Below are 13,611 nucleotides of genomic sequence, written 5' to 3'. Positions count from 1 at the left end.
AGCCCGTACTGTCCCCATCGCCCACACACAGCCCGTACTGTCCCCATCGCCCACACACAGCCCGTACTGTCCCCATCGCCCACACACAGCCCGTACTGTCCCCATCGCCCACACACAGTCCATACTGTCCCCATCGCCCACACACAGCCCGTACTGTCCCCATCGCCCACACACAGCCCGTACTGTCCCCATCGCCCACACACAGCCCGTACTGTCCCCATCGCCCACACACAGCCCGGACCGTCCCCACACACAGCCCGTACTGTCCCCATCGCCCACACACAGCCCGTACTGTCCCCATCGCCCACACACAGTCCGTACCGTCGCCCACACACAGCTTGTACACCTCCCTGTTCATCTAACAACCCCTGGAAAAATCGAGCAGATACAGCAGCTGAATACCTGATACAAACTGGTTTATTTGAGAAACTTTAACACTGTCTTGGTGGAATGTGGTCAACATGCAAAGAAACATTTCAGAAAGTGGGATATACCTGTTTCCTGAACAGCACTCTTCGACCAGGACCAACAGATTATCTAACAACTTCTCGACAGTAGAACGAAGAATATTCAAGGCCCATAACTCAAGGCAGCAGCAAATGGGAGTGCAATTGCAGCCCAAATTAAAGCTTTTGAGTTAATGAGCATCAGATGGAGATTTTATTTCACTTTTAAAATTATTTCCGTGTGATATCTCGACCTTGCAAACCTCACCGTAACTTAGCCGTTGCAAAACAGAATCAAATTGTGCGTTACACAGACAACAGCCAATTGGAAATCCTGTAAAGCTACAGTATCCAATTCCAGACTGTAAACCTCACAAATTAATTTCACTTCGTGATGTCTGGATGTGAATTGTCAAACCGACGATGTACTGCCTGTATTACAGTGCATCGCACTCAGTGTCTAACCCCCCCCCCCCCACACTGGCTGCAGTAAACTATGAGATAATATACTGCTGTTGTAACATTAATATTTCTTATGGGTTGAGGAATTTTGAACTATAATTTCCCTTGACCGTGATCTGTGCTGCAGGGTTTAAGACCCTGAGCTTATCGAGTCTTTAAACCTTGCAGAAAACAAACTATAACATTACGATCTGCATCTACGTGCAATCCATCTTCAGTCCAGACAATTCGTACTTGCCCAGGCCTGGGGCAATGTGCTTGCAGAAATGGTCCCATCCACTCACAGCACCCCTTACCCCTCTCTACCCTCCCCACCCCTCTTACTGCCCTCCCTCAACTTCATCATCTTCCACCGGGGGGGGTTGCCTCAGTGCGTTGTGCGTCGATACCCGCTGGATGGAGAGGATGCCACTAAGGAAAGCGTAACCGATCATGGCCGAGAAGCCCACCATCACCGACAGGATCTGGTTGCGTCTCTTGTGAGGATCTTCATCGGAATCCGATGAGTTATTCCGTGGAATTTTCTTTGAGCTGCATTCAGGGTCTGAAACAAAACAGGAAAGTATGTACATTGGTGTAGCGCCTTTGTGTCCTCGCGACACAACACTACAATCAGTGGCAGTTATTGTCATTACATCGACAAGTGTTGCAGCAAATCTATGTACAGCAAGATCCCACAAACACATGAGGCAGTGCTGTAGGCTGAGGGACCCGCAATAAGGTTGGCCCTGGGTGTGAGTCCTCCATTACCTGAGCCATCGTTTGGGAAGTAGAGACCAAGGATGGATGTGCAGAGTGTGCACAGGTTGTCGAGCGAGCGAAGGTGTTGCTGCAGTTTGCTGTTGGGCAGTTTTGCCTTCAAAAGTGGCGCCAAGTGTCCAAACACGATGGCATCCAAGGAGCTGGGCCTAAAACACAATGGGAGACACGTCATTCAGCACAGATACAGGGACAAAAGACCACGGGGAAACAGCACACACTGCAAACAACACGGACCACGGGGAAACAACACACACTGCACACAACACTGACCACGGGGAAACAGCACACACTGCACACAACACGGACCACGGGGAAATAGCACACACTGCACACAACACTGACCACGGGGAAACAGCACACACTGCACACAACACGGACCACGGGGAAATAGCACACACTGCACACAACACGGATCATGGGGAAACAGCACACACTGCACACAACACGGACCACGGGGAAATAGCACACACTGCACACAACACGGATCATGGGGAAACAGCACACACTGCACACAACACGGACCATGGGGAAACAGCACACACTGCACACAACACGGACCACGGGGAAATAGCACACACTGCACACAACACGGACCACGGGGAAACAGCACACACTGCACACAACACCGATTCTTGTCCCACACATTAATGCAACCCTTCAGTCCTACCGAGTTAGCGCTCTGCCACAATGTACAGAGTACAGAGACCCGAAGGCTTCCACATTCTATCACTGTCTGCTGGGCTACGGGTGTGGGTCGCAGGTCTTTTAATTCACAGGATGCGGGCATCGCCAGCATTTACTGTCCATCCCTAATGGTCCTTGAGAAGGTGATAGTGAGCTGCCTTCTTGAACTGCTGCAGTCTGTGTGGTTAAAGTTCTCCCTCAGTATTGGAGTCCCAGAATTTTGACCCAGCAACGATGAAGCAAAGACCGATATATGTCCGAGTCAAACGTGGACACGATGGGCCAAAATGGCCTCCTTCTGCGCTGTAAATTTCTGTTTCTAAACCCCAGCCAGTGAGCAGCTTCAGGGGAGGAGGGGACCCATACCCCAGTGAGAGTCAGCACCTTCAGGGGAGGGGGGGACCTGTACACCAGTGAGAGTCAGCACCTTCAGGGGAATGGGGGGACCTGTACCCCAGTGAGAGTCAACACCTTCAGGGGAGGGGACCTGTACCCCAGTGAGAGTCAGCACCTTCAGGGGAGGGGACCCGTACCCCAGTGAGAGTCAGCACCTTCAGGGGAGGGGGGACCTGTACCCCAGTGAGAGTCAGCACCTTCAGGGGAGGGGACCTGTACCCCAGTGAGAGTCAGCACCTTCAGGGGAGGGGACCCGTACCCCAGTGAGAGTCAGCACCTTCAGGGGAGGGGACCCGTACCCCAGTGAGAGTCAGCACCTTCAGGGGAGGGGACCTGTACCCCAGTGAGAGTCAACACCTTCAGGGGAGGGGACCCATACCCCAGTGAGAGTCAGCACCTTCAGGGGAGGGGACCTGTACCCCAGTGAGAGTCAACACCTTCAGGGGAGGGGACCCGTACCCCAGTGAGAGTCAGCACCTTCAGGGGAGGGGACCCGTACCCCAGTGAGAGTCAGCACCTTCAGGGGAGGGGACCTGTACCCCAGTGAGAGTCAACACCTTCAGGGGAGGGGACCCGTACCCCAGTGAGAGTCAGCACCTTCAGGGGAGGGACCCGTACCCCAGTGAGAGTCAGCACCTTCAGGGGAGGGGACCCGTACCCCAGTGAGAGTCAACACCTTCAGGGGAGGGGACCTGTACCCCAGTGAGAGTCAACACCTTCAGGGGAGGGGACCCGTACCCCAGTGAGAGTCAGCACCTTCAGGGGAGGGGACCTGTACCCCAGTGAGAGGCAACACCTTCAGGGGAGGGGACCTGTACCCCAGTGAGAGGCAACACCTTCAGGGGAGGGGACCCGTACCCCAGTGAGAGTCAGCACCTTCAGGGGAGGGACCCGTACCCCAGTGAGAGTCAGCACCTTCAGGGGAGGGGACCTGTACCCCAGTGAGAGTCAGCACCTTCAGGGGAGGGGACCCGTACCCCAGTGAGAGTCAGCACCTTCAGGGGAGGGGACCTGTACCCCAGTGAGAGTCAACACCTTCAGGGGAGGGGACCCGTACCCCAGTGAGAGTCAGCACCTTCAGGGGAGGGGACCCGTACCCCAGTGAGAGTCAGCACCTTCAGGGGAGGGACCTGTACCCCAGTGAGAGTCAACACCTTCAGGGGAGGGGACCTGTACCCCAGTGAGAGTCAGCACCTTCAGGAGGGGGGGACCTGTACCCCAGTGAGAGTCAGCACCTTCAGGGGAGGGGACCCGTACCCCAGTGAGAGTCAGCACCTTCAGGGGAGGGGACCTGTACCCCAGTGAGAGGCAACACCTTCAGGGGAGGGGACCCGTACCCCAGTGAGAGTCAGCACCTTCAGGGGAGGGACCCGTACCCCAGTGAGAGTCAGCACCTTCAGGGGAGGGGACCTGTACCCCAGTGAGAGTCAGCACCTTCAGGGGAGGGGACCCGTACCCCAGTGAGAGTCAGCACCTTCAGGGGAGGGGACCTGTACCCCAGTGAGAGTCAACACCTTCAGGGGAGGGGACCCGTACCCCAGTGAGAGTCAGCACCTTCAGGGGAGGGGACCCGTACCCCAGTGAGAGTCAGCACCTTCAGGGGAGGGACCTGTACCCCAGTGAGAGTCAGCACCTTCAGGGGAGGGGACCTGTACCCCAGTGAGAGTCAGCACCTTCAGGGGAGGGACCCGTACCCCAGTGAGAGTCAGCACCTTCAGGGGAGGGGACCTGTACCCCAGTGAGAGTCAGCACCTTCAGGGGAGGGGACCTGTACCCCAGTGAGAGTCAGCACCTTCAGGGGAGGGGACCTGTACCCCAGTGAGAGTCCGCACCTTCAGGGGAGGGGACCTGTACCCCAGTGAGAGTCACCACCTTCAGGGGAGGGGACCTGTACCCCAGTGAGAGTCAGCACCTTCAGGGGAGGGGACCCGTACCCCAGTGAGAGTCCGCACCTTCAGGGGAGGGGACCTGTACCCCAGTGAGAGTCAGCACCTTCAGGGGAGGGGACCTGTACCCCAGTGAGAGTCAGCACCTTCAGGAGGGGATAAACAATTCTGTTGTGTGTGATACATATCTCTCCTCAGAGTGCGGAGTTGAGATGGGCAGTGGACGAGAGCCTGGATAGTAGGGGGTGGGTGGCTCTGGAGTCTTCACGAAGCTTTACAGAGGAAGCAAGTTAACTCTCCCAATACCAAAACCCAGGAACGATGGGGACAGATGGGCCCAGCCCTGAATCCCCTTTTCTGAGGGTCGACCACCTCTTTGAAATGTCAGCTTGTTGCAGATGAAGTGTCGGTAGCAATGAGCAGCCACGTAATCGCGGATGTGAAGGGCTGGACTTGTCCTTGGGGCCCAGAGACACAAGCTCCTTGCTCAATTACAGCACACTATCCTTTCACTTTCTGATCTTGTCTCAAAGATGAAAGGGTTATACCAGACTGCAATAAGTATCCCTGCAAATACGCACTACAGGATTATAACCAGCAATACATTCGGCAAATTCATCCAAATCCAACTGCAGCTTCGTGTTGTGAATGAAGGGCCTGAATCAGTCATTTGATGCGTTCACCCATTCCCAGCTGCTTCTAATTCAACGCAACGAGGTTCCCAATCCCAACTACAGACAAGGCAAGAAAACGGCATTATTGTTAAAGTGCTGTTCAAATTCCTCCTCAAAGCTTTTTCTGCCGTTATTAGATTTTAATACAAACACTTTGCACTTGAGTCCAACAATAAACCACTTTGTGGTGAAGCTTCCTGAACTCCGAGTCACATCGGGTCCTGCCCCACAATCACAACATTCGAGGCAGCTGTGAAGTTGTGCGAATCGAGCAGAGCCAGATCCCAGCTGCCCACCCTGGCCACCAACAGCTTCTTTTATGTTTAAGGAACTCGGTGATTTAAATATTTGATTTGGCACAAGTCCGAGAGGAAGGAATGCGTCTCACTTTAATTTAAATTTCCATTTTCCTTCAAAGCTCCTCTTTCTTTTGCCTTCTCTGCAATTAGACTCCTGAGGCTAGCTCCCGCTCGACAGGCCCATAAACCCGTGTCCAGGCTCACCCACTGCCACCCCACCTATGGCCGGGCCACCAGCCTCCCGAGTCCCCACTGCCATCAATAACAAGAAAAATCTGCCCCTTCACCGTCCCCATGGCACCAAAGATTAAACCACTTACGAGTCTCCAAAAAAGAATTTCTGTGACCCCAGCCTCTGAGACAGCAGCGTCAGGCATTCACGTGCCTCTTTGTAGATCTGAAAACAAAGTCAGTTTGTGAGGATTGCTACTCCCTCTTTGCACCTCCCTTCGCAAGGCGAGGGAATACACATTAAATGCAGGACACGGAGAAGTGTAGAGGAACAAAGGGACCTGGGAGTGCAGGCCCACAGATCCCTGACGGTAGCAGGCCAGGTGGATAAGATGGTTAAGAAGGCACATGGAACACTTGCCTTTATTAGCCGAGGCATAGAATACAAGAGCGGGGAGGTTATGCTTGAACTGTATAAAACACTTGTTAGGCCACAGCTGGAGTACTGCGTGCAGTTCTGGTCACCACATTACACTACAGAGGGTACAGAGGAGATTCACAAGGATGTTGCCTGGACTGGAGAATTTTAGCTATGAGGAACGAGGGGGAGACCTTATTGAGGTGTATAAAATTATGAGGGGTCTGGATAGAGTGTATAGGAAGGACCTGTTTCCCTTAGCAGAGGGGTCAACAACCAGGGGGCATACATTTAAAATAATTGGTAGACGGTTTAGAGGGGATTTGAGGGGACATTTCTTCATGCAGAGGGTTGTGGGGGTCTGGAACTCACTGCCGGAAAGGGTGGTAGAGGCAGAAACCCTCACCACATTTTAAAAAGTACTTGGATGTGCACCTGAAGTGCTGTAACCCGCAGGTTATAGGACCGAGAGCTGGAAAGTGGGATTAGGCTGAATAGCTCTTTGTCAGCCGGCGTGGACACGATGGGCCGAATGGCCTCCTTCCGTGCTGTAAATTTCTATGATTCTATGTACCCTCTCCCTTCCCCTCCCTCCTTGCACTAAATCTCACTGGAGAGTTGGTCAGAGTGACTTTAACCATCTCCAGCACCTCCCTCACCAAACTAGTCATTTTTCACCAGTGACACTAAACGGTGAGCAGCAGCAAGTTATGTGACCAGAGCTTGGACAATGACCAGGAGCGGGAATTCTGGCTCATTTTCCATCTCTCTAATCCAGGGATGCTGAGAACAAATCTAGCCTGTGTTGCTGAGATCAGCACAGGCTGGATATGGAATCGGGGACGATATGGCTCAGTATCATGATGGAGCAAATGTGTGATGGTCACAGGATGGGCTGTGGAGATCAAACATCCAGTGTAGTAACTAAAATCCTTAGTACAGTCAAGGAAAAGTTTCTACTTGTATTTGTAAAAGTTTTTAAAAGCAAACTAGTGCCAAAGACAATCTTGACGATTGTCATCAATCTCACCAGCCACAATTGCTGGAATTGTTCGACCCACCTCAGTCTCTGCTTCCTCCTCATTGTCGTGCCATTGGCCCCCACGGATCAGGCGAAGACGCTCCAGGGAGCGCACGTGCATGCGGTTTGGCAGGAAAAAGTTGAGCGGGAATGGGATGGCCTCCCCATACCATGGCCGTGTGAATGATACGTAATTCTTCGAGTCAACCCAAAACATGTAGATCTGACCAAAAAACACAAAGATTAAACTCAGCACAGTTACGAGCTCTGACTTAACAAATGAAGCTGAGGGCAACTGGTGCTTAGAGACTTAAGAACATCAGAAATAGGAGCAGGAGTAGGCCATTTGGCCCCTCGAGCCTGCTCCACCAATCAATAAGACCATGGCTGATCTGATCTTGGCCTCAACTCCACTTTCCTGCCCGCTCCCCTATAGGTCAAAAATCTTTCCATCTGCACCTTAAATATATTCAATGACCCAGCCTCCACAGCTCTCTCAGGTACAGAATTCCAAAGATTCACGACCCTCAGAGAAGAAATTCCTCATCTCCGTTTTCAATGTGCAACGCCTTATTCTGAAATTATAGAAACATAGAAATTAGGTGCACAGTAGGCTTTTGGCCCTTCGAACCTGCACCACCATTCAATAAGATCATGGCTGATCATTCAACCTCAGTACCCCTTTCCTGCTTTCTCTCCATACCCCTTGATCCCTTTAGCTGTAAGGGCCACATCTAACTCCCCCTTGAATATATCTAACGAACTGGCCTCAACAACTCTTTGCGTCAGGGAATTCCACAGGTTAACAACTCTCTGAGTGAAGCAGTTTCTCCTCATCTCGATCCTAAATGGCTTAACCCTTATCCTAAGACTGTGACCCCTGGTTCTGGACTTCCCCAGCATCGCGAACATTCTTTCTGTCCCTAACCTGTCTAGTCAGAATTTTATATGTTTCTATGAGATCCCCTCATCTAAACTCCAGTGAATATAAGCCTAGTCGATCCAGTCTCTCCTCATATGTCAGTCCTGACATCCCGGGAATCAGTCTGGTGAACCTTCGCTGCACTCCCTCAATAGCAAGAATGTCCTTCCTCAGATTAGGAGACCAAAACTGAACACAATATTCCAGGTGTGGCCTCACCGAGCCCCTGTACAACTGCAGTAAGACCTCCCTGCTCCTATACTCAAATCCTCTAGCTATGAAGGCTAACATACCATTTGCCGCCTTCACCACCTGCATGCCAACTTTCAATGACTGATGTACCATGACACCCAGGTCTCGTTGCACCTCCCCTTTTCCTAATCTGTCACCATTCAGATTATATTCTGCCTTCCTGTTTTTGCCACCAAAGTCGATAACCTCACATTTATCTACATTATACTACATCTGCCATGCATTTGCCCATTCACGTAACCTGTCCAAGTTCCCCTGCAGCCTCTTAGCATCCTCCTTGCACTGCCACCCAGCTTAGTGTCATCTACAAACTTGGAGATATTACATTCAATTCCTTTGTCTAAATCATTAATGTATATTGTAAATAGTTGGGGTCCCAGCACTGAGCCCTGCGGCACCCCACTAGTCACAGCCTGCCATTCTGAAAAGGACCCGTTTATCCCGACTCTCTGCTTCCTGTCTGCCAACCAGTTCTCTATCCACGTCAGTATATTACCCCCAATACCATGTGCCTTAATTTTGCACACTAATCTCTTGTGTGGGACCTTGTCAAAAGCCTTTTGAAAGTCCAAATACACCACATCCACTGGTTCTCCCTTGTCCACTCTTACTAGTTACATCCTCAAAAAATTCTAGAAGATTTATCAAGCATGATTTCCCTTTCATAAATCCATGCTGACTTCCTGTCACTGCTTTCCAAATGCGCTGCTATTACATCTTTAATAATTGATTCTAACATTTTCCCCACTACCGATGTCAGGCTAACCAGTCTATAATTCCCTGTTTTCTCTCTCCCTCCATGGAATGTTGGAAAATGACCACCAATGCATCTACTATTTCTAGGGCCACTTCCTTAAATACTCTGGGATGCAGACTATCAGGCCCTGGGGATTTATCGGCCTTCAGTCCCTTCAATTTCCCTAACACCATTTCTTGACTAATAAGTATTTCCCTCAGTTCCCCCTTCTCGCTAGACCCTCGGTCCTCGGACCACAACTGTTTACAATATACATAGATGACCTGGAAGAGGGGACAGAGTGTCGTGTAACAAAATTTGCAGATGACACAAAGATTAGTGGGAAAGCGGGTTGTGTAGAGGACACAGAGAGGCTATAAAGAGATTTAGATAGGTTAAGCGAATGGGCTAAGGTTTGGCAGATGGAACACAATGTCGGAAAATATGAGGTCATCCACCTTGGGGAAAAAAAACCAGTAAAAGGGAATATTATTTGAATGGGGAGAAATTACAACATGCTACGTTGCAAAGGGACCTGGGGGTCCTTGTGCATGAATCCCAAAAAGTTAGTTTGCAGGTGCAGCAGGTAATCAGGAATGGGATGTTGGCCTTCATTGCGAGAGGGATGGAGTACAAAAGCAGGGAGGTCCTGCTGCAACTGTACAGGGTATTGGTGAGGCCGCACCTGGAGTACTGCGTGCAGGTTTGGTCACCTTACTTAAGGAAGGATATACTGGCTTTGGAGGGGGTACAGAGACGATTCACTAGGCTGATTCCGCAGATGAGGGGGTTACCTTATGATAGATTGAGTAGACTAGGTCTTTACTCGTTGGAGTTCAGAAGGATGAGGGGGTGATCTTACAGAAACATTTAAAATAATGAAAGGGATAGACAAGATAGAGGCAGAGAGCTTGTTTCCACTGGTCGGGGAGACTAGAACTAGGGGGCACAGCCTCAAAATACAGGGGAACCAATTTAAAACCGAGTTGAGAAGGAATTTCTTTTCCCAATGGGTTGTGCATCTGTGGAATTCTCTGCCCAAGGAAGCAGTTTGAGGTTAGCTCATTGAATGTATTCAAATCACAGAGAGATAGATTTTTAACCAATATGGGGAGCGGGCGGGTAAGTGGAGCTGAGTCCACGGCCAGATCAGCCATGATCTTGTTGAATAGCGGAGCAGGCTCGAGGGGCTAGATGGCCTACTCCTGTTCCTAATTCTTATGTTCTTACGTATTTTCGGGAGGTTATTCTTGTCTTCCTTAGTAAAGACAGAACCAAAGTATTTGTTCAATTGGTCTGCCATTTCCTTGTTCCCATTTATGAATTCACCTGATTCTGACTGCAAGGGGACCTACATTAGTCTTCACTAATCTTTTTCTCTTCACATATCTATAGAAGCTTTTGCAGTCAGTTTTTATGTTCCCCGCAAGCTTACTTTCATACTCTATTTTCCCCTCCTAATTAAACCCTTTGTCCTCCTCTGCTGAATTCTAAATTTCTCCCAGTCCTCAGGTTTGCTGCTTTTTCTGGCCAATTTATATGTCTCTTCCTTGAATTTAACACTTTCCCTAATTTCCCTTGTTAGCCATGGTTGAGCCACCTTCCCCGTTTTATTTTTATGCCACACAGGGATGTACAATTGTTGTAGTTCATCCATGTGATCTTTAAATGTCTGCCATTGCCTATCCACCGTCAACCCTTTAAGTATCACTCGCCAGTCTATTCTAGCCAATTCACGTCTCATACCATTGAAGTTTCCTTTCTTTAAGTTCAGGACCCTAGTCTGAATTAACTGTGTCACTCTCCATCTTAATGAAGAATTCTACCCTATTATGGTCACTCTTCCCCAAGGGGCCTCGCACAACAAGATTGCTAATTAATCCTCTCTCGTTACACAACATCCAGTCTAGGATGGCCTGCTCGCTAGTTGGTTCCTCGACATATTGGTCTAGAAAACCATCCCTTATGCACTCCAGGAACTCCTCCTGCACAGTATTGCTACCAGTTTGGTTAGCCCAATCAATATGTAGATTAAAGTCACCCACGATAACTGCTGTACCCTTATTGCACGCATCCCTAATTTCCTGTTTGATGCTGTCCCCAACCTCCCAACTTGTTTGGTGGTCAGTACACAACTCCCACTAACGTTTTCTGCCCTTTGGTGTTTCGCAGCTCTACCCATACAGATTCCACATCATCCAGGCTAATGTCCTTCCTTAATATTGCGTTAATCTCCTCGTTAACCAGTAACGCCACCCCGCCTCCTTTTCCTTCCCGTCTATCCTTCCTGAATATTGAATACCCCGGGATGCTAAGTTCCCAGCCTTCGTTACTCTGGAGCCATGTCTCCATAATCCCAATTACATCATATCTGTTAACAGCTATCTGCGCAGTTAATTCATCCACCTTATTACGAATGCTCCTCGCATTGAGACTCAGAGCCTTCAGGCTTGTTCTTTTAGTACTCTTTGTCCTTTTAGAATTATGTTGTAATATGGCCCTTTTTGATTTTTGCCCTTGATTTCTCTGCCCTCCACTTTTCCTTTTCTCCTTCCTACCTTTTGCTCTGCCCCCATTTTACTTCCCTCTGTCTCCCTGCATAGATTCCCATCCCCCTGCCATATTAGTTTAAACCTCCCCAACAGCACTAGCAAACACTCCCCCTAGGACTGTCCGGTTTGTACTGGTCCCACCTCCCCCAGAACCAGTTCCAATGTCCCAAGAATTTGAATCCCTCCCCCTTGCACCATTCCTCAAGCCACCTATTCAGGCCAACATTCCATTTGCCTTCCTAATTACTTGCTGTACCTGCATGCTAACTTTGTGTTTCATGTACAAGGATCCCCGGATCCCTCTGTACTGCCACATGTTATAGTCTCTCTCCATTTACATAATAATTTGCTTTTTTAGTCTAAACTAAAGTGGATAACCTCACATTTTCTCACATTATACTCTGTCTGCCAAATTTTTGCCCACTCCCTTAACCTATGTATATCCCTTTGCAGATTCTTTGTGTCCTCCTTACAACTTGCTTTCCCATCAGCAAATTTGTCTACAGTACACTCGGTCCATTCATCCAAGTCATTAATATAGATTGTAAATAGTTGAGGCCCCGGCACTAATCCCTGTGGCACCCCACTAGTTAGAGTTTGCCAACCTGAAAATGACCCATTTATCCTGACTCTCTGTTTTCTGTTAGTTAGCCAATCCTATATCCATGCTAATATATTACCCCCAACCCTGTGAACTTTTATCTTGTGCAGTCACCTTTTATGTGGCACCTTATCGAATGCCTTCTGGAAATCTAAATACACTACATCTACTGATTCCCCTTGATCTACCCTGCTCATTACATCCTCAAAGAACTCTGGCAAATTTGTCAAACGCGATTTCCCTTTCATACAATCAAGCAGAGTCAGCATGGTTTTATTATAATTTTCTAAATGTCCTGCTACTACTTCCTTAATAATGGACTCCAACATTTTCCCAACGACAGATGTTAGGCTAACTGCTCTATAGTTTCCTGCTTTCTGTCTCCCTTCTTTCTTGAATATAGGCATTACATTTGCAGTTTTCCAATCCGCTGGGACCTCTCCAGAATCCAGGGAATTTTGATAGATTACAACCAATGCATCCACTATCTCTGTAGCCACTTGTAGCCCTAGGATGTGGGCATCAGATCCAGGGGACTTATCCACCTTTAATCCCATTAGTTTGCCTAGTACTTTTTCTCTAGTGACAGTGATTGTTTTAAGTTCCTCCCTCCTTATAGCCCCTTGATTATCAATTATTGGGATGCTTTTAGTGTCTTCTACCGTGAAGACCGACACAAAATATTTGTTCAAAGTCCCTGCCATTTCCCTGTTTCCCATTATTAATTCCCCAGTCTCATCCTCTAAGGGACCGACATTTACTTTAGCTACTCTCTTCCTTTTTATATACCTGTAGAAGCTCTTCCCGTCTGTTTTTATATTTCTTGCTAGATTACTCTCAACCTATCTTCACCCTCTTATTTTTTTTAGTCATCCTTTGCTGGTTTCTAAAAATTTCCCAATCTTCTGGCCTATCACTAATCTTCGCAACATTGTATGCCTTTGTTTTCAATTTTATACCATCCTTTACTTCCTTAGTTAGCCAAGGATGGTTCATCCTTCTCCTAGTCTTTCTTTCTCACTGGAATATATCTTTGCTGAGAGTTATGAAATATCTCCTTAAATGTCTGCCACTGCTCATCTACCATCTTACCCTTTAATTTATTTTCCCAGTCCACTTTAGCCAGCTCTGTCTTCATACCTTTGTAGTCTCCTTTATTTTAGCTTAGTACGCTGGTTTGAGACCAAGTTTCTCACCCTCAAACTGAATTTGAAATTCTAACATGCTATGATCACTCTTCCCAGAAGGATCCTTTACTATGATATCGTTAATTAATCCTATCTCATTACACATTACCAGATCTAAAATAGCCTGTTCTCTGGTTGGTTC

At 48.7% G+C, this 13,611-nt stretch overlaps 1 protein-coding gene across 1 annotated transcript in view; it reads right to left on the bottom strand.

Moving 5' to 3' along the window:
- Positions 1 to 399: 399 nt before the first annotated feature.
- The window catches only part of mtx1b (metaxin 1b), a 36,874-nt gene continuing 23,662 nt past the window's right edge, over positions 400 to 13,611 (bottom strand). The window contains exons 5-8 of the mRNA XM_070868509.1: positions 7,260 to 7,442; positions 5,930 to 6,006; positions 1,659 to 1,816; positions 400 to 1,452 (exon numbers count right to left, since the gene is read on the bottom strand). Of these exons, the coding sequence (XP_070724610.1) occupies positions 1,229 to 1,452; positions 1,659 to 1,816; positions 5,930 to 6,006; positions 7,260 to 7,442 (642 nt within the window). The 3' untranslated portion in view covers positions 400 to 1,228. The remainder of the gene's footprint in view (positions 1,453 to 1,658; positions 1,817 to 5,929; positions 6,007 to 7,259; positions 7,443 to 13,611) is intronic.

The sequence above is a fragment of the Pristiophorus japonicus genome, chromosome 30 (genome assembly GCF_044704955.1).
Source record: "Pristiophorus japonicus isolate sPriJap1 chromosome 30, sPriJap1.hap1, whole genome shotgun sequence".
Classification (NCBI taxonomy): Eukaryota; Metazoa; Chordata; class Chondrichthyes; family Pristiophoridae; genus Pristiophorus; species Pristiophorus japonicus.
Note: the sequence above shows the minus strand (reverse complement) of the source record. Positions and strands in the feature narration are given on the sequence as shown.